Genomic DNA, 22,027 nt, shown 5'->3' on the forward strand with positions numbered 1-22,027 from the left:
TTGTATTTAACTCACTCCTTTTCTTATTTTTCAATAACAAATAACCAATTATTTCAAAAAAGAATTAGAAAATTTTAAAAATAAGATAGGGTCTAACTAAATATCCTAAGGACACATATTAAAAATATCATAATTAAAATTTTTTAATGAAATAAAATTATATTTAATATTTTAAAATATTAATTACACACAATTTAAAATAATATTTTTATAAATTAATTATTAATTTATAGCTTTGGAGCACATGTTAGTAGCAGGAGAATATACAAATTTCAAAACAAAAATCTATACATATCATTAAGCAAACATGAATATATATTTTTTAGCAAACTTGAATGGATTATTTTAATCCAGAAATAAACATGAATGGATTATTTTAAAACAAAAATAAACTTGAATGGATTATTTTAATCCAGAAATAAACATGAATAATGAGATTTTGCCAACCATGAAAGTAAAGTCACCGTCCCAGCAACATACAGAATAGCCAAACCACAACAACAACAGTACTCACAAAAAGTACATACAACAATTTCACAAACAAAAAACAACCTCTTCCACTTTAAGTTACCTCATATCATTTGTCTAAAAAAAAGTTACCTCATATCAAGTTTTATCAACCACTTCAAACTTCAAACAAAAACAATTCTCTTTCTTCTTCAATTGGATCATTCATTTTCCTTAAAAACTCAACCCCTCAATTTTGACTTTAACTCTCTTCTTGTTATTGTCTTCCTCTAATGCTTCTTTAATTTTGGAGTTACTTAGATCTTAGTTCAGTTTCAGTTTGTGACAATTCATCCAACAAGGAGAAACCGACAAGGTGCATTTAAATCTCTCAAAGATTGTTTTTTTTCTTCTTCTGAGTTTGTAAAGAAGCTGAAACGTTGCTTATTATGAAGTTTCACCCACCTTTAAAAATTGTATCTTTCTGTTGAAGGAGTAATCTATTCTGTTCTGATTTATCAGCTTATTAGCAAGTGGTTGATGGGTCCCAATTATCATATCCACCTTATATAGCTCCAAAGTTACAATCTTTGGCATTAGGGTGTGGATTGATGCAGATTTAAAAAACCATGCTTTATTCTGTAGAAAATTATGTACCCTTTTTTGTTGTTGAAATGTAACTGTACTTGTTAAAAGGGTAGTTTTTGTTCTGTTGTGTGTATTTGTTATCAATCTGTTGTTAATATCATTTGAAGATTTGTGAGGTTCTTGCTGCTTTGGGTTTCAACTTATAGGGATCTGAAGTGAAACGGTTCTTAAAAACCTGTTTATGATTTAGTAGTGTCAGGAGAGTATGAGGAAATATGTTGGTTCTCATTCAGGAAGGATGTTTAGTGACAAGAAATGGATTATCCCATTTTTCGCGAGTTTGTTGGTATCTGTGAGCTTGATTCTGACGGCTATTCTTGGCGAATTTAGTTATTCTGGCGGGGAAGAGCTGTTGCCGTTGGTTGATGTAATTTCGCTCAAGGGACAAGAGGATAATTCCAGTGGATATTTTGTGGAGTCGGATTTGGAGAGGTCTCTTAATGTTAGTGTTGTTGTGAAGATGAAGGTGCCTAAGTTTGCATACCTTATTTCAGGCACAAAGGGTGATAGTCGTAGGATGCTAAGAACATTAGAGGCAGTGTACCACCCGAGAAATCAGTATATTTTGCATTTAGATCTTGAGGCGCCGCCTCGGGAAAGGTTGGAGTTGGCCAATGCAGTGAAGGCTGATCAGATATTCAGGGAAGTGGAGAATGTGCGTGTTATGTCTCAATCTAATTTGGTTACTTATAAGGGTCCTACAATGATTGCTTGTACTCTTCAAGCTATTGCGATACTATTGAAGGAGAGTTCGGAGTGGGACTGGTTTATAAACCTCAGTGCTTCAGATTATCCTCTTGTGACACAGGATGGTTAGTAATTGAACTTTTATCTGCTTCTTTGATGTTATCTATGCTGTTATTTCTGTTATTAAAATGCTAGCATAAACTAATGGTGTCTTCTGTGGTAAAAGATTTGCAAGTAAATTTGGGCTTGAGCTAATGAAGCAAATCTGCCATGTTTGTAGCCTCATTTCTATTTTTGATTTTCCTTTCCATTGTAATTACCTTGTTTGGTTATATTCATGATTCCCGGGAACTCTATAGCTTATCTTCCTTTAAGTCTTTTGTTAAGAATCTCTCATGGGCAATATATGGCTTGAACATGTGTTTATAAGTGGGGGCAATCCGCACCCTACATGCTGATTCTGTAGGGTTGAGTTAGGCCCAATCACATTTCTTAACATGTTCCAACCACACTCATTCTAGCCTTAAGCATAGTTGTTTCAATCATTCTAGCCTTAAGTATAGTTGTTTTCAATCATTCAAGCCCTAACCTTGATTAACCAAGCTCTATCCCTCTATATGTCTTACTTTGAAGTCGTGAAAACCTCAAAGTAAGACATTGCTATCACCTATGTTATCATACCCGCCCGTTCCGTATCTCAACACAGAATAGTAAAACCAAGAAAACCGCATCTGGCCGTGCCGTTCCAACACAGATGGGTGACTCGAATGGAATGACTGCGGTAATGAGACTGGATTTGAAACGATGCCGCTCTGACTCGGCCGCTCTAGCCGCGTTATCTGTAGCCGTATATGATATTACGCATAAATTTTTAAGGATAGCAAGGTTATTTTATTGATTTTTATTGGTATTTGCAAGTATGCGTTGCTTAGGACTTATGACTTTTATTTCTAAATATGAACCGTTCATGAATTTTGATTGACTTATTTTAGTTCTTAACAATTTGTTAATTAGTATTAACTATATTACTGTCCGCGTCACAAAAATATCGGCCATTCCACTCCCTGCTCCCGTTCCATTCCATTTTTGGGAATGGCCTCACCATGCCGCTATCTGAGAGACTGACAACATATCACATCCTTTTGTTTCTGCTAGAGTTCTCTCAAGTGCCATTTTATGTTGATATTTGAGATATCTGACTTGATAAGAAAGTCATTTTTGTTGTTATGCCAGATTACATTTGTGAGCTTCAACTTCTAACTCAGATGCTAAACAAGGCATTTTCAATAAATAATGATATTATTTTTTTAAGGTTTACATCTTATTTTACATGAAATTTATGTGTCCTCTAATCTAAGAAAGTCGAGCTGCCTCCTTTAAAGTAAGTTTGCCTCTAAAGTGGGCAAGGGTTTATCAACTGTTGGTCCCACAAAAATTAAGGGAGTGCTATTGCTGATAGCTATTATTCCCATCTAAAATAGGGAAAGTGTATTATCAAAGAAAGCTGGAAGAACACTACATAAACTGTAAGAGAAAATGCTACCGGTCAAGTTGAATGCCAATGGCCCCACGCTGAAAAGCCGATGCCCAAATAGAAAACAGACATGCTCCTCAAATATTACTTCCTTGCACATATAGCAAACTGTCGCTTTCCCTCACTATGTTCATGTAAAACAAAAGCTTACTTTAAAGGAATGCTTTCCAATCTAAGCAGTTTCTGAATCTTCTCAGGAATCACAGCTTCATTCTTGAATGTATATTGGACATGGATTGAATTGCATACATTATCAACTTATACGAGCAAGGTGTTTACTCATCGTTTAGATTCTCTGCAAGTCATTTGATGTTTGTTTCCTGCTTTTGCAGATATGCTTCATGTTTTCTCTAATCTGTCAAGAGATCTCAATTTCATTGAACATACACACATTTCTGGTTGGAAATTGTAAGTGAAATTGTATCATTGCATATTTGAAAATTGCTGTATCATTGCCATCCCCTCATTGACATTTCTTTCTATTACTGCATATTGTTCAGGAACCAAAGAGCAAGGCCCATCATTATTGATCCTGCTTTTTACTTATCAAAGAAATCTGATTTGGCAGTGACGTCTCAAAAAAGAACACTTCCCACATCTTTTAAATTATTCACCGGTATGTTTTGTCTCTATACTCTGTATACATTTATTCCTTTATTTTCTACAACATACTTAAATTTTTGTCTATGCTTTGTGAACAGGTTCAGCTTGGGTTGTACTAACACGGTCTTTTGTGGAGTATTGTATATGGGGATGGGATAACTTTCCGCGGACGATGCTTATGTATTATACAAATTTTGTCTCCTCGCCGGAGGGATATTTTCATACTGTTATTTGTAACACTGAGAAATTTCGGCACACTGCAATAAGTCACGATCTTCACTACATTGCTTGGGACAGTCCTCCAAAGCAACATCCAATCTCTTTATCTATGAAAGACTATGATAAAATGGCTAAGAGCAATGCTCCCTTTGCCCGAAAGTTTGGAAAAGATGATACAATCCTAGACAAGATCGACAAAGAACTTTTGGGGCGCACACATAGATTTTCACCAGGGGCGTGGTGTATTGGGACATCAGATGGTGGAGCAGACCCGTGTTCTTTGCGGGGAAATGATACGATGTTAAGGCCAGGACCTGGTGCAGAGAAGCTACACCAGTTGCTTCAGGTGCTGTTATCTGAAGAATTTATAAGTAAACAATGTTTGTGACAATGGGGGTACACTACAAATTGATAATGCCAAGTGTACATAATATGGTTATATATCATATATATCTCTGATATAAAAAGTTAGAATTTTGTATTGAATCACACAGGTTCATAGTAAGAAGCAACAAGCACTCATAGTAGTAGTTTTTTGGTGCTTGTTTCGGTTTAGTTTTGCCAAATCAAGCCAACCATTTTTGTTATAGCAACCTTCTTATTTTTGTTGAGTTAAAAAAGACAATCGAGTTTCATTTTCATAACAGATTCTTTTATTGTTTATCTACTATTTTATGGAGAAATTTTTATATCAACAATTCATGTTACAAGGCATTTTATTCAACATTGGATGATCCAGTCTGATTAAGCTTCTGTTAGCAGCATACTATTTATGCTGAATTCTTTCCTTGAGTTAGGACCAGTTTTGTACAGTTGTGGACATGTCTTTAATTCAAACTTGAAAGTATAATAAACCATTCACCAAACTTGTTTGCTAGGACATCAGTCATCAAATATGGTCCACTTTTCCAGTGGGTGCATGTGGAATCAGGATGAAGTACTTTTACTTTTAGAACTTTTTGCTCCAATCAACTTTACTCCCCAAACCACGCAGTTAAAAATGTTAATTGTCCACTTTATGCCACTGATATTCAAATAATATCTTCTTGTAGCAAGCTTTTGTAAAATTCTTTTACTGTTTGTCTAAGAATGCTTGAGAAGCTTAAAACTCGGAACATATACCAGAAACTAGTGTACAAAGAAAACAGAAGAGATTATAGGTTGTCTACAATCTCAAAATACAAATTTAAATACAAATTTGTGACGGTGAAAAACAATGTCTACATAGTTCATGACTGCGTTTCCCTTTGTTTTTACAATTCTAAAATTAAAGAACTCGACTTTCTTTCACAGACCAGCTGTGACAGCAACCTTTTTTCGCCAAAAGCGACATCATACTCTCACACCAAGGACAGCAAGGTAGAAGAAAGGGCGGAAACTTAAAAATATATTTTGCAAATGCATCAACAGAATCGAGTGAAAGTATAAGAACATGGACAATAGTGATGCAAACTCATGTGGTATAACAGTAATCTAGATTAAGTGATTGGTAATGAAATTACTTTAAGAGCTCTTCTGTTTAGCAAAAAAAAAAAAAGTTCATTCTGAAAGAAAAAGTGAGTGCAAATAATCAGTGTATAAGTTGGGAGCATTTGAAACAATTGATTCATCCAATGGCTTTCGATACATCAGAGTTCTCGGTAGAAAATCTCCTTGTATGTAGCTGTTTCCATTGCTAAATTCAATGCCCCAAACGTTTTCTTGCACAACTATCACATAAAATCTCAGATCATTCCAATAGTTTAATTGTTAATATGGAAATCACACAACTACAAGAATATTTATCATGAAATAAATCACAAGAGCAAAAGTTTGCTTCAACAAATTAGTCACCTTATCACCAAATTCTGTGTTGTGATGATAAGCACTTACTTTAATAATTACATTTTAAAATTAACCAGATTCTAGAAGCAACCGTACATTTTTCTACTTTAATACATATGCTCCATAATACCCATAGCAATAAATACTAATAATACATATGGTGAAGTATTCAATACTGCAACTTACATATCCAACATTATCCATCAACCCTATATTTTGTTTGACCATTGTAGGCAAAATCTGGTTCAAAATTGAGTGTCATTGCCCTCAGCGGGATAGCCGTTATAGTGGAGCTTGACACGCAATGAAGAACACAGCAACTTGAACTTGAGCCTGAGGCTATCCATGATCTCCTGCACTTGTAGATCTTCGGGATCCATTAGAGGGTATTTGTGGATCAAGTCTTGCATCTGGGTGATAGCCGTTTTGGCCCGAGAAGAGAAGCAAGTTGGATCCATCTGGATGGCAGATGTCCAGATGTGGATGCAGCCGCTGTAGAAGCCGAGTTCCTCACCGACCTCAAAACCGACCTTGAGCCCAACCTGCTTTCCCTCCTCCTTGCCCTCAACAAGGCCATTGCTGTAGCCTTCGTCGTAGCCTTCCTTCAAATGGGTCTCCTCCAAATTCACGGAAGAATCAAACGGGTCATCCATCAGCCCTCAACACCCAATGCACAACCTGCCAAAAAGAAGACATTTTTAAATTTGACTTTTTCTTATATATGTAGTGATGTTCAGGGTTTGAAAACAAATACAGCTGGTTTTAAAAGCAGCTTAAAAGCTTGTTGAGTTTGTAAGAACCAGATTAAAAAAAACTAGTTAAAGAACTAATTCCAGTTTAAGAACTGGATTGTCAGGACCTAATAGATAGTTCTCAAACTGGTCTTGCAACTAAGTAAAAAATAAAAGAGTTCCCGACAACAAGAATAAATCTCGGTCATCTAATTCATTGACTACATTTAAAAAATCCATCACTACATTTTAAAGTTGAAATAATCAAATATGGAAAGAAAGTAGCATCATATATAAGCTTTTTTATAACTAGATATGATCACAGAATATTGGCGCAGGAGGAAAGTGTTTTTCTTATTGCAGAAAGCAACACAGAATACATCATATCTTAATAAAAGATGTCACAGAAAGAATCACATAATACAATATTTAATCTATCATTACTTGCTGTAGTAGTATTGACTTTGACATGAAACCTACATTAACAGGCACCACTGCTTCATTCATAATATTCTTTCTAATAATGGCTCTTCAAATTATTGACAAACAAGAATGTTCTATTGCACAAGATGCCTCAGCAGGAAATTTTTAGAGAATCTTTGTTGAATACATTAGCAACTTGATTTGGGCACTTACACTCTTCATTTCCTATAATTCTTTTACATCATTGAATTTTTTTGGAAACTTGATATCCGGCACTAGGACCGACTAATCCGGGGGAACAATCCCATCGTTCACTAGTGGGATCGAATCTGAGACGTCGAGAAGAGCAAACTCTTTGGTCTCAAGCCTTCACCAACATGCCAACCCCAAGAGATTATTAAAAGCATAAAATATGACATAATGGTTCCTTTACATTTTTCAATTCTTCTCAAGATGTTGAAAAGCTCTAGTTTTGTTGAACATATCATTAGGTGAGAGGTTTTAGACATCATATGCATCTTGTTCTTTTGTAACAGAATTTCTTTAGACCCTCCGGTGATGAACTCAAATCTCTCAGATGTTTTAAATGTATTTTTGCGGATCAAGTGACGAATGACTACCATAAAGTCAACCAAGCACCCCAAATTATTCTATTATATTAGCTCTCTCTGTTACTAACACTCAAGTTAAAAGTCTTGTCTCATACATTGAGATATTTTTTCATTATTCTTCTCATTTCATTATTGCCTCAGCCCTCGAGTTATGTTATTCTTAAAAGAAGCGGACAGTATCATCAATTCAGTCTAAGGATTTAAGAAATGCTTAGTGCTAAGCATTCCCAAGAGTTCTCGTAGTATCTGGGCAAAATATTTGAAGCCATAGGATAGGAGGCTTTAAAAATCTGAAAATGTTAACAATAGCCTTGTTAACCTTAGGTTTCAAAAAATACCGAGTAGTCAAATCCTCAAAATGTCATATAATCACTCTGATTTTCACTCGTTTCATCAATATCAGCATATTATCTAAGTGAGTAATGTTCACTCATTTAAAAAATCTCATAACTACGAATTCAAAACATAAATTAGGAATATAATATAACCCCATATATTTTAGACATATATTCAACAAAACACATACATTTCTTCAAACACTTGAAATGCAATTTACATAAAACATAAAACCTTAATAAAAAAATGGTAAACCGACCATGAACACACTTAGAACAATAACAATAACGAGCAATCAAATTTTAAATAATTAACGAAATTAAAAAATTAGGGTTATGGAAAGAACAAGAAAAATAATAGAGAGGAGGGTAGTGATGGAGAGTGAATGAGGAGAAGGAAGAAGAAATAGGCTTACCAAATTGTGAAGAGAGTGATTGTAGGAGCGGATAACTTTCAGAGATGGAGAGCAACTTGCGAGAGGTTCGCTTTGAGAGATGCGTCGCTTGAAGTCCCAGGTTAATGAATTTACTTATCAGTTTTCTTGGAGTGAATCTACTTATCAGGTTAATGCTTCTTTAGTTTTTATTACTATATTCTTCCCTTTGCTCACGGCTAGTAGGTAAAAGTTTATTTATGAGATAAAAGCTTAGGGGTGTGCTGCACATCCCTAACTCAGTGCTTTTATCTCATAAATAAATTTTTATCTACGGTCTAGCCGTGGGTAAAGAGAAATATGTCAAAAATCAAATTAAACTGGTTTATTTTTTTTAAATCGGTTTACATGTGGATCAGTTCGATTTTAAACTGGTTTTTTATAAAAACCAATTTTTTAAAAAAAAATCAGTTTAAGATCGGTTTCTCTTAAAATTAGTTTTGTATTTTCTTTTAAAAAATCAGTTTTATAAAAAACCCAATTTTAAAAGAAGTTTAATATAAAAAACTTAATTTAAAAACCAATTTTGTATCAAAAACCGTTTTATTAAGTGTATATCATTATTTCTAAGAAAAATGAGTACTCCAAGAACTGGAACATTGCTAAAAGAAAAAATGGATTATACGAGCATTAAGCATCATGTTATAGTTTGAATTTAAAGATTAGCTTTTTTTAGAGTCATATTTATAAGTTGGTTTTAATCATTAGGGTGTGTGTTTTTTCAGTCACTAATATCTACTCTATCAAGACTTGTTATTACATTATGAAAAAAATGTGCACAACATCTTCAAAATTTCATACATAATAAAATTTTGGCTTAAATACACTTTTGGTTCCGGTAAGTTAGCGAGTTTTTGAATTTTGTCCCTGTAAGTTTTTTTTGTTGGTATGAATCCCTATATCATGTTTTTTACTTGCGGTTTAGTCCCTAAAGACAAAATCCGCAGGAAAATCTGCAGATTTTGATTTTAGGGACTAAAACAAACATGAAAGTGAAATATAGAGACTCAGACCTAGAAAAAAATTTACAGGGACGAAAATCAAAAACTCGCTAACTTACAGAGACCAAAGGTGCATTTAAGCCTAAAATTTTCTTCAAAGAATGATATACACTTAATTCTTTAAAATTTGCCAACTAATATAACATCTTCAAAATTACATTATGCTTAAGCGACTGATATGTAATGTAGAAATACACTTAATACCAAAAAGAAACAAGCATATAAATTTCATACATAATAAAATTTGGATATCCAATAACTAAACCACATTCTTATTATGGTTACCGGTTTATATCTGGATAATATAATGGATATCCACTTTCATATTTTAGCATTTGGATTGGGTTTTAAAAATTTGAATAATTTGGATACCAATTTGGTTAAGGATAATCGGTTTTTTTGTACACCCCTAACTGGGGTCTCCACGCTGGATATATAAATGAAACAAAGTATAGAATTGGCCGATTAAAGATGTATTGTGTTGAGAAGTCGTGAATTGTGTGTGATCTTATCTTACTATAATTATTATCATGCATTTTCTTATACTGTTTGATTTCTCACCCTTCTGTTTGAATGTTACCTTATGTCGGTAACGTGTAGGTAATTAGGAATGAAGGCTAATTACCTGAGTCGGTGTCGTCGTTCTGATACGTAACACTCAGGGGATGAACGCTAATTGTTTTACTATTTTTTTCGTTGTTGGATTTTAAATTTGTTGGTTGAAGTATTATTACGGCTTGATGTTGATTATGTTGGAATAAGATGGTATGATATTTTTAAGTTGAATTATGATGAATTCCGTTGCTTAATTAAATTTTTTTTAAAGATTAATTATGTTGTGTTTGGTTCATCCAAGTTAATAGTATTTGTTTGCTTAAAAATGTGAGCACTTTGTATGAAGTTTTTAGAATGTAGCATCTCATTTGGTGTTGTTTGACGTTTTAATAACTCTGATTGTTTATCTAATATAACGCGTGTGGAAATGAGATGTTACACACATTGCCCAACCACGATCACAAACGAGGAATTCTTACTAAATACGCATTGGTCGGGAACGTATGTTGAACTCAAAGTCGTAGCTCCTTGCCCAAGAACTACGACTTGGAGGGCTCATGTTTTAGATTGGGCCTATACTTGACCCAAAGCATAGTCTGAAGCCCAGCCCAACGCTACTTGGTGAGAGGCCTAATGAGACGCCTGCGGGCAGGGTCTAATCCAATGCGCCTGACAGGCAAGCTGAATGAGGCAATCCGAGCAATAACATCCGTGCAAGGACACTTCCTCGTACTCCACAAGTAACCTTTCCCTCGCGACACATCGTCGATAAAGCATCCTCGTAAGGTTTATCACCTAAGCCTCTTCGAATGTTACAGAGTCATCCTACCCCGAAAAGACCGCATCTCCCATGTATTTCAGAGCAGCTGAGCCAGGTTAGGAACCACGTTTTGGTCTCTACTACATACGTAGACCCTGGCAATCTCCATATTGGGCCTGGACATCCAGCCTAGTGCGGAGACCTTGGTCCAACACTAGAGGCTATAAATACCCTATTTCACTAGAGGGTCAGGTATTCATTTTCCATACTCTTACTCTCTTGTACTTGCACTTATTTATTCTCTTTCTCACATTAGCATCGGAGTACCTTGCAAGTACCCCCTTCCCCATTCTCTGAAATTCATCAAGTTGCAGGCCAAAAAGATCCATTCTGACAAATAGATTTAATGATTTTTTATATTAAAAATCCAAAAAAATATATATTTAATAGGTTTTATATATTTTTATAATAAAACATATAAATACTATTTGTTTATATTATATATATTAAGACCCAAAAATATTTATTTTTATATATATTTGTTTATAAATATATATTTTTAAAAATAAAAATGTGTGTTGTGAATATCACGCCACAAACGCTTTTGCGTCGTGTTTTGTCTATCATTAATTTTCTTTTGTGACGTGATTTTTGTGTTTGTGACGTAAATTTCACGTGGCGAATTACTTAATTCTTTGAATGATATGCCAATTCACTTGTGTTTATCTTTTAAGGAGTGGAATTTTTGTTATTAGATAAAAAAATCATTAAAGTTATATGTTGATTTGAACCGGTTTAAGAGTCCTTAAACTATTCATCGTCTTTTTTTCGTCAAAATAAAGTACATACTATGTATGTATAAGTGATCGTAGAAGAAAACTTAAGAATTTGCCTTAAAAAATAACATTAGCTGTATCCTAACATATAACCATGAAAAGGTTTTTAATGACATCAACTAATATATGTAACTTAGTTCAAATTAAATACAATTACTACTTCTACTCTTTTACGTTGAAGAGAAGAAACTAGTTGTGCTCACATTGTTTCCACTTCCCACATGAGCACCATGAACATGAGCACCATGACTATTGAATTCTCTTTACTCGTTTTTACGTTAGCTGGATCTCACTCAATTATTTCAAACTCTTACGTACATTAGATTTCACATTAAGTAATTGATTAAAATAAATTTCACAATAAATATTATAGTACAGAAAAATTTGCATAAAAACTTTGGAGAAAACTATTTTTAAAGAAGAATATAATATAACTAGAAACGGAAGAAATACTTAATACAGTAAATAAATAACGTTGCAAATTTAATTGAAGAGGGTTTTATAGATACATTGGAAACCGAAAGATGAGAAGTCTTGGAAATCAGTGCCCTGACACAATTTCCATGCATACATAACCACAAATATAACGCCATGTATGATTAGGTGGCACTTTCTTTTTGCATGACAAGCAACCTCATCACAAGAGTTACAAAAGAGAAGAGAATACACTCTATTCTTCATTGGGGTTGCATCAACCTTGATTGATAAAGCATCTTTTATCTAGAAAAAGAAAGAAAGAGAGATGGGTTACAGCAAAGGGTTGCATCACAATGGAGTGAGTCAGAAAGGAAGGCCTTATTTGTTGATATTGCTCATGACATTTGGGGTTGCACTTTTTGGTGTTATGGTGCTTCATAGGTTTAGAGAGAAACGCATTTTCAATCTTCTTGTCAAACAGAAAGATCATCAGCTTATTACCCTTCAACTTCTCTTGGAGGTCAGTTACTCTCTCTCAAATCGATATAGTCCTAACTTAATCGTAGCAAAATCGATAGAGACCCCATTTTTAATTGTGACAAATACTTTGAAACACTTTTAGTTAGGTATAACAGTGTCAAATTTTAGACCATGTGCTGTAATCTGTCTTACACGCCCAAGACGGCTCTGATCTCATATGTATAGAAATCAGCAAAACATTTTAAAGATCTTCTGTTAGCAATTTTATTATTTCTTCTGTAGTATAAAGATGCTGCATTTTCAATTCAATTATGTTGATATCTGTTCTGTGGTATTGGTTGATAAGATCTGTTGTGACTATATAGGTTCCTTAATATTTACGCAATTTTCAATTCCACAGAAGGAAAAAGATCGCGCCAAAGAGTTGAGCAGGAAGAACCAAGAGACAAAGGCAAAAATATACACCCTCAGCAGTCAAAAGATGGAGCTTGCTAGAACAATTGCTGAGATGAAATCTACCATGAATTCACTTAAAGATGAGCAGAAACTAATAGAATCGGCGTTCGTGGAGCAGCAGCATGAGCTCCGAATGATGCAGGAAAGAGGGAGCAATTTGGAACAGAGAGGATTTGAAAGGATAGCATCAACAGAGAATCTTAAGAAAAAGGAAGCAGAGAAACAAGAATCGAAGCACCGTTTAGATACCCTAGTTAAGACCAGCAGGGAAAGCATTGAACATCCAACAACCATCTTTGATCAAATTTTGGCAGCGAATGCAACAACGGAGAATGCAACTACGGAAGCACAGGGTAAAACTCAGAATGATAAACAGGAAAAAGATGAAAAATCCAAAAATGGAGGTGATGAAGATAGAAGCAAATTAACTGAGTTCAAAGATGACAACCCTGAAAAAGAAATTAAGACTAATGGAGAGCGAGAAAAGAAAAATCACAACGCTGAAGATGATGGTACCACTGCAAAGGATAATGATGCTGAAGTGTTGGAGGATAAGAAAGCAGTCATAGAAGAGCATCAAAGAAAACTTGAGATGAACACGGATGGTGAAAGACGAGATTTCAATGCAAAGCAATTGTCTGGAGAGAAGAGTAAACGCGGCCATTTAAGTAGTAAAACAAAAAGGAAGCACAAGAGAACCATCGTCGAGAATAAGTTAATGGAGAATAATGGGACTTCTGAAAGCCATGGAGAGGTAAACATGAGCAACAGAAAGGTTTACAGAGAGGATAACAATGGAACAGACTCTGACGAGGAAAGAGACAGCAATAGCCAAAGAGAAGCTGAATCACAGGCAAAATTGTTGAAGAATGAAAACGGTGAAGGTGACAGCAATAACCAACGAGAAGCTGAATCACGGGCGAAATTGTTAAATCCTAAGAACCATGAAAACAGTGAAGATGACAGCAACACAACAGTGGATAAGACTAATCAGCAGGTGACAGACAATGGAATCAATAATCACAAAGAAGAGCATGAAGATGGTACTGTCCAACAAAACTTGAGCAGGAGGCGTATCAATAATGCTGAACAACAGAAATCCAATCTGTTCCATGAAAAGTCTAAAGAATTTGAAGTTTCGGATTTGAATAAGCAAGACAAAGATGCAGAGAATGATGGTGAGGAGGATGATACCGACAATTTCCTCAACGAATCCCAACAGGATTTTGAAGATGAAAGTGAGAAAGAAGAGTACAGGGAGGAAATAGACGAATCAGAGTTCCAAAACGGTTTGTAATTAAACCGGATTTAGAATGTCCATCTAAAATAGTACTCATGGTGTGTGCGTTTACTGAGTTTGAAAATATTTTAAATTACAGACTATTAGAGTCTACCAATATCATCTTAGGAATAGAATGTGAGTGAATTTTCATCTCATTTTTTTATATTTGTGTTTTAGTATAATAGAATGTGAGTGAATTTTCATCTCATTTTTTTATATTTGTGTTTTAGTATTATCAGACATTTTGTTCACATTAAAGACTGATATATTGATCGACCCAAACTTCAACTCCTGACATAGGTCTGAATGTCATAGGTATAAATGCCACAGACACTCAAGCTCGTTTAAAATAACACTGAAAGATTACCATTTGTAAGGCCTTTTAATTTGATTTATTTGACATATAAGTGTTATCATTTCAAATACTACCATATTATTTCATAGTGAATTTACATATCCCGTTTAGCTCGGTCTCAAGGATGAAAACCTTGCTGGGTATTTTATACCAATTCATTTTAAGAGTTACATTTTTATTTATTTTAATGCTGTCCAAAAAATTTCACCTGCACTCTATTCTTTTCATTTTAATATCAATGGTTGGGCAAAATCATAAATTTTGGCTTTTTTTTTAGTATTTTTTATTTGCCTAATGCATTTTAACTTGATATATTTTGATGAAAAAACAAAGCATGTTGGGCTTGTTAAACGTGTAACGAGTATTTCGTGTTCATGATTCACAAATGACAGAAAATGGGTAAAAGTAGAGGGGTTAAGGATAGACAGTGTTAAATTGAAAGGGAGGTGTGTCAATTAAAAATAAACTGAAGCGGCTAGTGTTTTACTAAGAAGCTAGAGAGAGTGTTTGTGCTTGATTAGAACAAATTGAGGGGTTAGTGTTTTACTGAGATACAGACTGTTTGTGCTGTTTAGAAAAAACTTGAGGAAGGTTAATTTGTGATATTTAACTTTCTTGTTTATTTTGGTAAATATTAGACATTGTGCTCACATTATAGACTTAATAATTTATCGACTCAAACTTTTGCAACATCCATGATGTCAGTCAAACACATAGTAGATTGTTTAGATGATTATCCTTTACCAATCATCTTCAAAACTTCATCAGCAAGCTCAGGGGTCATGCTTGAGAAGAGTATGTATGAATATTGAGATGACATGTGCGGCGATTAATTTATCAAATATGGTACATTATTGGAAAATGACTATAGTTTGAACCATTATGGTGGGAAATGAACTACTCTTTTTTCCCTGGTACTATGGAAACTTATGGATAGCTTTCTTCAGGAAGTAATAATAACATCAATAAAAGTAATTGCTTGCAAATGTAATTAAAATCGGGATTCGACATAAATGGGCAAATATAACGCTAAAAGTAACATATTGTTACGTTATGGAAATAATCATCTTCCAATATTCACTGTCTGTAAGAATTATTTGATAACAAGGCAAAAGGTTTACTTGCCAGCAAACATGACCAGTCTAACAAACCCAAAAAAAATGTTCCGGGCACACACATTATTACCGGGATGACTCTGTGTTGTACTATGTTGCAAAAATCAATGTGCTGCTTCAGGTAATTTCTGCAACAACAAAAAATCAACACATTTGGTGAGTAAAAAATAAAATTTTAACAACTGCCAAATAAGATTCAGATCATCAGATGTAATTAACAGGACATGCACAACATTTGCAAAATTAGCTTATATATAAGGAATGGAAGGAGTACATGATACAAAAAGCACTAGAGAAATACAAATAATAGTTTATTTTTTCACTCCTACTGATTCATAGAAGTATTACAGCAAGCTCTGAGCTCACCTAATTATTATCTTGCCTTCTAATATGGACTCTAAAATAAAAACTACTTTCTTCAATGACAAATAGAATAAACAAACCAACATTCTTCCTCAAATAATCGCATCTAGATTCTGAACTGTCAAAAGAAAACGTGCAGTTGCCACAGAGCATTAAACAGCACCTGTTAGATCTTGCCATCTAATATGGATTCTAAAATAAAAACTAATGTCTTCAGTGACAAGTAGAATAAACAAACCAAAATTCTTCCTCAAATAATTATATCTAGATTCTGAACTGTCAAAAGAAAACCTGCAGTGCCTCAGAGCATTAAACAGAACCTGCTAGGATACTTTGTTTGGGACTAAGCCCAATAAAGGGGTTGAGTGGGAGAGTTAGGGGGAAATTGCTTATGTATCGATTAGCAAAGGTTGGCAACTGAATATAAGGCAGGAAAATGGAAAGGGAATCATTTCGCATCAACTTTCAATTAAAACCTTTTAGGTTGAGGATAGACAGAACTATCCCTTCTCTGAGGAGCAATGGCTATGGGTTTACAGGGGAATTTTCTTCTGTAATAAATATAATTTTCCAATCAAGAATACAATTTTTGTTTCTTTAACTGTTTCTTTCATTTGGGTTCCTATACCCAAAACATAAAACTAGAGATTTATCATCAAAACTATAATTACTCCACTCCATCTGCATGTTCAGAATTTTCTCAGACAATATTGTACGATACATGGCCAATAAACAAAAATTCATGCATTAATTTGGAATGGTAAATGATGAAATACTCTTCTATCTGACATCGGAACAGCATTGCAGAAGCAGAACTCAGTTAGTATAAAACAACAAGGTGAGACACACTCATACTGAACATAGCTACAAGCTAATAAACACAGTATTCTTAGTTGTAACGGAGATAACTAAAAATTCGAAGTACCTCTTCTTTCTTGCCTCCGGAAAATAACTTGTATCCCCCATAGATGAGTACTCCCCAGCCAGTTAAAGAGGCAATCACAAACTGGAAACACAGAGAGGTAAAACTCAATAATATTCACATACAAATATCAATCCCAAAAAAACAATCCAAACATCTCACAGTAAAAAATAACAATTCAAGTCATGTAGAGTTCATCTTCAAACACAAAACTAGAAACTCACGTGCTCTTCCTTCCATTTTGAAGGACTCAATGGGTCTTTCCAGATGTCAACTCTAGGGGTGGCATGGGGATCTGCAATAACCAAACAAAGAAGTCATTCCACATATGCAATACACGCTTCTGATTTCAATTACATAGAATGCATAAATCGAGTTGAATAATCGGAACATTAGGAGTTAACATCTAGAAAATGCAAATAGTTTAATTTCTGAGATTTTGATGAAACGAAATATGAGATCGGAAAATTAAACGAAGAAATGATGAAAATTTTACCTGCAGCTCCGGCAAGGCCGCGGCGGTGGACGAGTTGAATCGGAGATTTGGAAGCGGTTGCAGTGATACGGGTTAGAGATGCGGCTCCGCGTGCGAGAAAAGCCATGGCTATCGAGCTTGACACGGAGAGAAAGGGCAGTGTTGTAGTCGGGACAGGATGCGGTTGAAGACAGAAATGACCTAAAGGGTTAGTATTAAACGACAGCGTATTTGCGCCTATCCTCTTCTCGTGTTGGATCCTAAGTATAAGGGTTAAATGTAGTTTAGACCCGTAATATTTCAATTTTTTAAGGCTAAAATTTCAATATTCAATCTATAAATTTTGTTTTCGCATTTTATTCTTCATAGGACTTTTATCTAATAGTTTTAATCACTATAAAATTCAACTAGGATAATTCATTTGGGTTTAAATATAAAGTAGTTCATGATATGGATAAAAAGTGGGCTAGCAGTCCCAAAGCGGACTTGAGTGTTCGAAGTGGCGCGGTCACTCGAATGGAAGTGGTTAGTCATCAGAGGATTTGACTCACCCACAGCCATGATCTATCTTGTGGATATAACGGTAAAAGAACATAAAAGAGGGGGAAACTGTCTCTCCGTAATATGAGGGGAATAGTCCTCTTTATCCCCGTTTTTAATGATGTGGTTATAGCAATCTGATATGAGCTAAGCTCCTGGGTCTTATAAATACCCAAACCTTCAAGGCAAGAGAACAAACATAAATTACATAAGATAAAAATACATGATCCCTCATACTCATTACGTGAGCAGATTCTCATTCTCTCACTATTGTACTTTTAGCAAGTACAATTGACGTTCATCGTATGGTCCAAGTAAAACTAACGTAGGTCACACACATATTCATCTCAAATAACTCCTCAACCACCATCTCGAGATGGTACAAACATAAGGCGCTACCTCGGGCGATAGTAGTTCATACAATGACCATCAGGTCAAAGGTGAAACTCTGGTATGTTTTACAATGATTCTTTGTAACTCTCATAAAGCCTTAGTGCATATTAAAAGAAGTTGTACAAAGCAAAAAAGTATACCTTCGAGTATACAGTAGTCTATGATCCAATGATGCTCGTTGATGATGTATATCAACGATCGTGATCAAAGTAATTTCTCGTTGGGGATGGTTTCAACATCTCAAATGTATGATGATTTGCTAACCTCTAAGTAAGTTGAGAAAATAAGTTTGTGGTGGACATATATATCTCGTATTTTAACCAACTGGCGTATCCAAAGATTTGTATATAAGGGCATGCGACATTAGGTTGGTATTCCCTTGGAAGGGAGAACTTTTGTCAAAGTTACTTGGTAATCAAGGTAGTACACCATTTAAAGGTTGAATAATAAAAAAATCTTGGATTGAGCCTTTAAATAAGTGCATTTAATCTTTTCTCATTTGTTCAAATTATTTTTACTAACTAAATAAATGAGCTTCCTAGTTCTTGATAAGAAAAGGGGTGCAAATAAAATAAACATGGGTGTAAAAAGTATGAGAGGCAGAGCGCAATCCAACCTAAGGCCTAAAAAGCACCAATGTGGCAGATATGCAAAAGCCTAATTGATTAAGGACGGAAGCTATTGATTAGATTACCTTCACACTTCAAGTTTCAAATCAAATTAGATAGAAATTTTGCCTCCAAGTCTCAAATCTATACATTAATGGAAAACATGTGAGACCCTTGAAAATATCAAGATCTAATCGATTAGAGCCTTAATCTAATTGATTGGACAAGCTAAATTAGAAAGATTTGGCTCTGATATTTATTGGACATAATCCTCATTTATTTTGTGCAACTTTTACACGCCCAAAATCCCCATAGGCTACACTATAAATAGGTAACTATTTTTCATTCCTTTGCGTCTCATGTTTTCTTTCTCCGTCCTTGTGTGTGTGTGAGACTATTACTTTAATACTCTATCATCATCATGGCACCTAGAGAGCTGATATTTTCCTCCAGTCTTGTCACTGAGGATTTCTCATCTCAATAACAAGAAGGAATATTCTTTCAAGGCTTTGCAAGCAAGATTGTCTTGAGATAACTTTGGATTCTGGAATCTTTAGGGAATGTGAATCTTCAAGATCATTGAAGAGTTAAAATTAACCATTTCATCTAAAACCCTCTAAGAAAAGTGTATTCAAATTTAGTCAAGATGTTCTTATCAAATCTTTATTTCATTAATATAATAATTTACGTTGAATTATGAAAATATAAGATATCTCTCTCTCTGGAAGAATTTGCAAATATCTTGGATATTCCCCATGAAGGGCATATCTTCAAGTTAGAAGAACGAGTCGACAACTTCAATTACAATATTGTTGCCTCCTTGTTTTTGAAAAACTAAAAATTCCCTGTGTTCTCTCCTTTCACTATAGGTTTTATGCCCCCCAACATTCGCCTGATCCACTATATATCCAATCTCATACTCTTTTCGATAAAAAGTAATTACAGTCACCTAACTAAGTTTTATGTTGAAATTGTATGGATGATTGCAAACAAAAATGAAACAAATTGGGCAAGTGAAGCAATGCAATACAAGTTGGAAAACAAGAGAAAAGGAATATGCTTACCATATGGTAATTTGGTCATAAAAATCTTGGAACACACTGACTTCATCCTTGAGGAAGAAGATTTCAAAAAAGATGTGACAAAAATAGGAGAAACAACTGTAAAAACAATGAGGTATAAGATAATTGATGGAAAAGTAATTGAAAAAGACTCCAAAGGAAAGAAAAGAAGGATAAAAGAAGCACCCTTGAATTTAGAATATTTTGATTATGACATCCCCGAAGCTCCATCTGCTGAAGATTTACTCGAGAATATAACCAAGAGAATAAAAAGGACAAATGATAAGACCAACTTCCCTACCTTCCATTTTGCCCAAGACCTATGACATCTACCTACAGGATTGTTCATTGATGATGAGGATGATGAAGAACTTTGAACTGTCAGATTCATTAAGGAGAATTTTCCACCTATCTAATCGATTATACCAAGTACTTGATCAATTAGATAAGGGAAAAACAAATCTATGATTTATTGTGATAACGTCTTAATGAAAGGTAATGACTATTTATCTAAACTTTCCAAAATAGGCTCAAATAATTGATTATTTGTGTCATCTAATTGATTAGGTAATTAATTTTTTCCATGGATTGTTTCTTTCCTTGAACCATCATTTGGATTGTAAATATAGTCATTCTTTTTCATTTTTTTCAAATCCATAAACGCGGTGTTAGAACAAGAAATGTTCTGATCAATATTCTTAGTTTTGATGATAATATTATATATATGAATTTTGTATAAGAGAATGTGGTACTCTAATTATTCACGTTTTCCATTTCAGGAAAAGTATAAAAGAGTATGCACAAAACCAACGCTCAGAAGCTCTGACCCAGAAGTTCTTGAGTGCTTCATCAGAACATGGTCTGGCAGACATCAGAAGATGGTCCTGCAGCATTAGAACATGAACTAGAAAGCATCAGAAGATGGCAGTCAAAAGTAAAGCTCTGAAGATCTGATGGTATCACGCTCAAAGCACTTCTAAAGTCTGAAGACAGATGTTGCATCTGCACCAAAGCTGAAGACTATGGTATTCAAATGTCTATTCTACATATTCTGAGTCCAGAAGCAAGTACAAGATGAAAAGGCTATAACGTCAAATCTTTGACTAACAAAAGGAACGTTAGAAGCTACAAAAGGCAAAGTCAATGAAAGTAGTGGAAGCATGGCTCGAGGTAGTTGACAAAAGTGTGAAACATTAAATGCAGCAGTGTACTATTCACGCAAAGCATTAAATGCTCCCAACGGTCACTTTTCCTCAGCGCCTATAAATAGAAGTTCTGATTCAGAAGCAGCTAACGAACTCTTGCGCAAAAGAACCAAAATGCTGTCAAACTGAAATCAAAGAAAAGAAAAGAAGAACTTCATCTTCAACCTCACAACTTTGTAATATCTTAGTGAGAGTTAGATCTTAATCTTAAGAGAAAAATCACTTTGTGATTATAGCTTATTTAGAAGCATTTGAATCTCTTGTAACATTTATTTTACATTGATTGTAAAAGGATTTCCTATAGTGATCAAGTTGTGATCTGTAGACTCTAGAAGACTTAGAGGTTATCTAAATGGAAAACCATTGTAATCAGTTTGATTAGTGGATTAAATCCTCAGTTAAGGTAAATCACCTTGTCAGGGGTGGACTGGAGTAGTTTAGTTAACAACGAACCAGGATAAAAATAATTGTGTTATTTATTTTTATCTACCATTTTTGAGAAAGAACCCTTATCCAATCCCTCTTTCTAAGTGTTTTTCACTCCTTCAATTGGCATCAGAGAGTCGATTCTAGGTGCAAACACTTAACCGTGTTAGAGAAAAGATTCAGGGAGAAAAACACAAAATGGTTGAAACAACTACTTCAAATCCTCCTGAGAAAAACAACAATGGTAACAATGGAAGCAGTAGCTTCAATGGTTACAATAG

General features: G+C 34.5%; 3 protein-coding genes across 3 annotated transcripts; 2 read left to right on the top strand and 1 right to left on the bottom strand.

Annotated features, from left to right (window-relative positions):
• Nucleotides 1–466: 466 nt before the first annotated feature.
• LOC131624029 (beta-glucuronosyltransferase GlcAT14A-like) lies at nucleotides 467–5,268 on the top strand. Its single transcript, XM_058895029.1, has 4 exons — nucleotides 467–1,907; nucleotides 3,649–3,724; nucleotides 3,817–3,932; nucleotides 4,018–5,268. Exons 1-4 carry the CDS (start codon nucleotides 1,301–1,303, stop codon nucleotides 4,524–4,526), a joined length of 1,308 nt encoding a protein of 435 aa, XP_058751012.1. The 5' UTR covers nucleotides 467–1,300; the 3' UTR covers nucleotides 4,527–5,268.
• Nucleotides 5,269–12,131: 6,863 nt separating this feature from the next.
• On the top strand, nucleotides 12,132–14,539 carry LOC131624030 (uncharacterized). The gene is made up of 2 exons (XM_058895030.1): nucleotides 12,132–12,585; nucleotides 12,946–14,539. Exons 1-2 carry the CDS (start codon nucleotides 12,391–12,393, stop codon nucleotides 14,296–14,298), a joined length of 1,548 nt encoding a protein of 515 aa, XP_058751013.1. The 5' UTR covers nucleotides 12,132–12,390; the 3' UTR covers nucleotides 14,299–14,539.
• Nucleotides 14,540–15,626: 1,087 nt separating this feature from the next.
• LOC131624031 (uncharacterized) lies at nucleotides 15,627–17,764 on the bottom strand. The gene is made up of 4 exons (XM_058895031.1): nucleotides 17,535–17,764; nucleotides 17,263–17,333; nucleotides 17,042–17,122; nucleotides 15,627–15,881 (listed from the first exon to the last, which is right to left on the bottom strand). The coding sequence occupies exons 1-4, from the start codon at nucleotides 17,638–17,640 to the stop codon at nucleotides 15,858–15,860; spliced, it is 282 nt and encodes a 93-aa protein (XP_058751014.1). The 5' UTR covers nucleotides 17,641–17,764; the 3' UTR covers nucleotides 15,627–15,857.
• Nucleotides 17,765–22,027: the final 4,263 nt, after the last annotated feature.

Source organism: Vicia villosa, unplaced genomic scaffold, assembly GCF_029867415.1.
Source record: "Vicia villosa cultivar HV-30 ecotype Madison, WI unplaced genomic scaffold, Vvil1.0 ctg.000098F_1_1, whole genome shotgun sequence".
In the NCBI taxonomy this organism is placed as follows: Eukaryota; Viridiplantae; Streptophyta; class Magnoliopsida; order Fabales; family Fabaceae; genus Vicia; species Vicia villosa.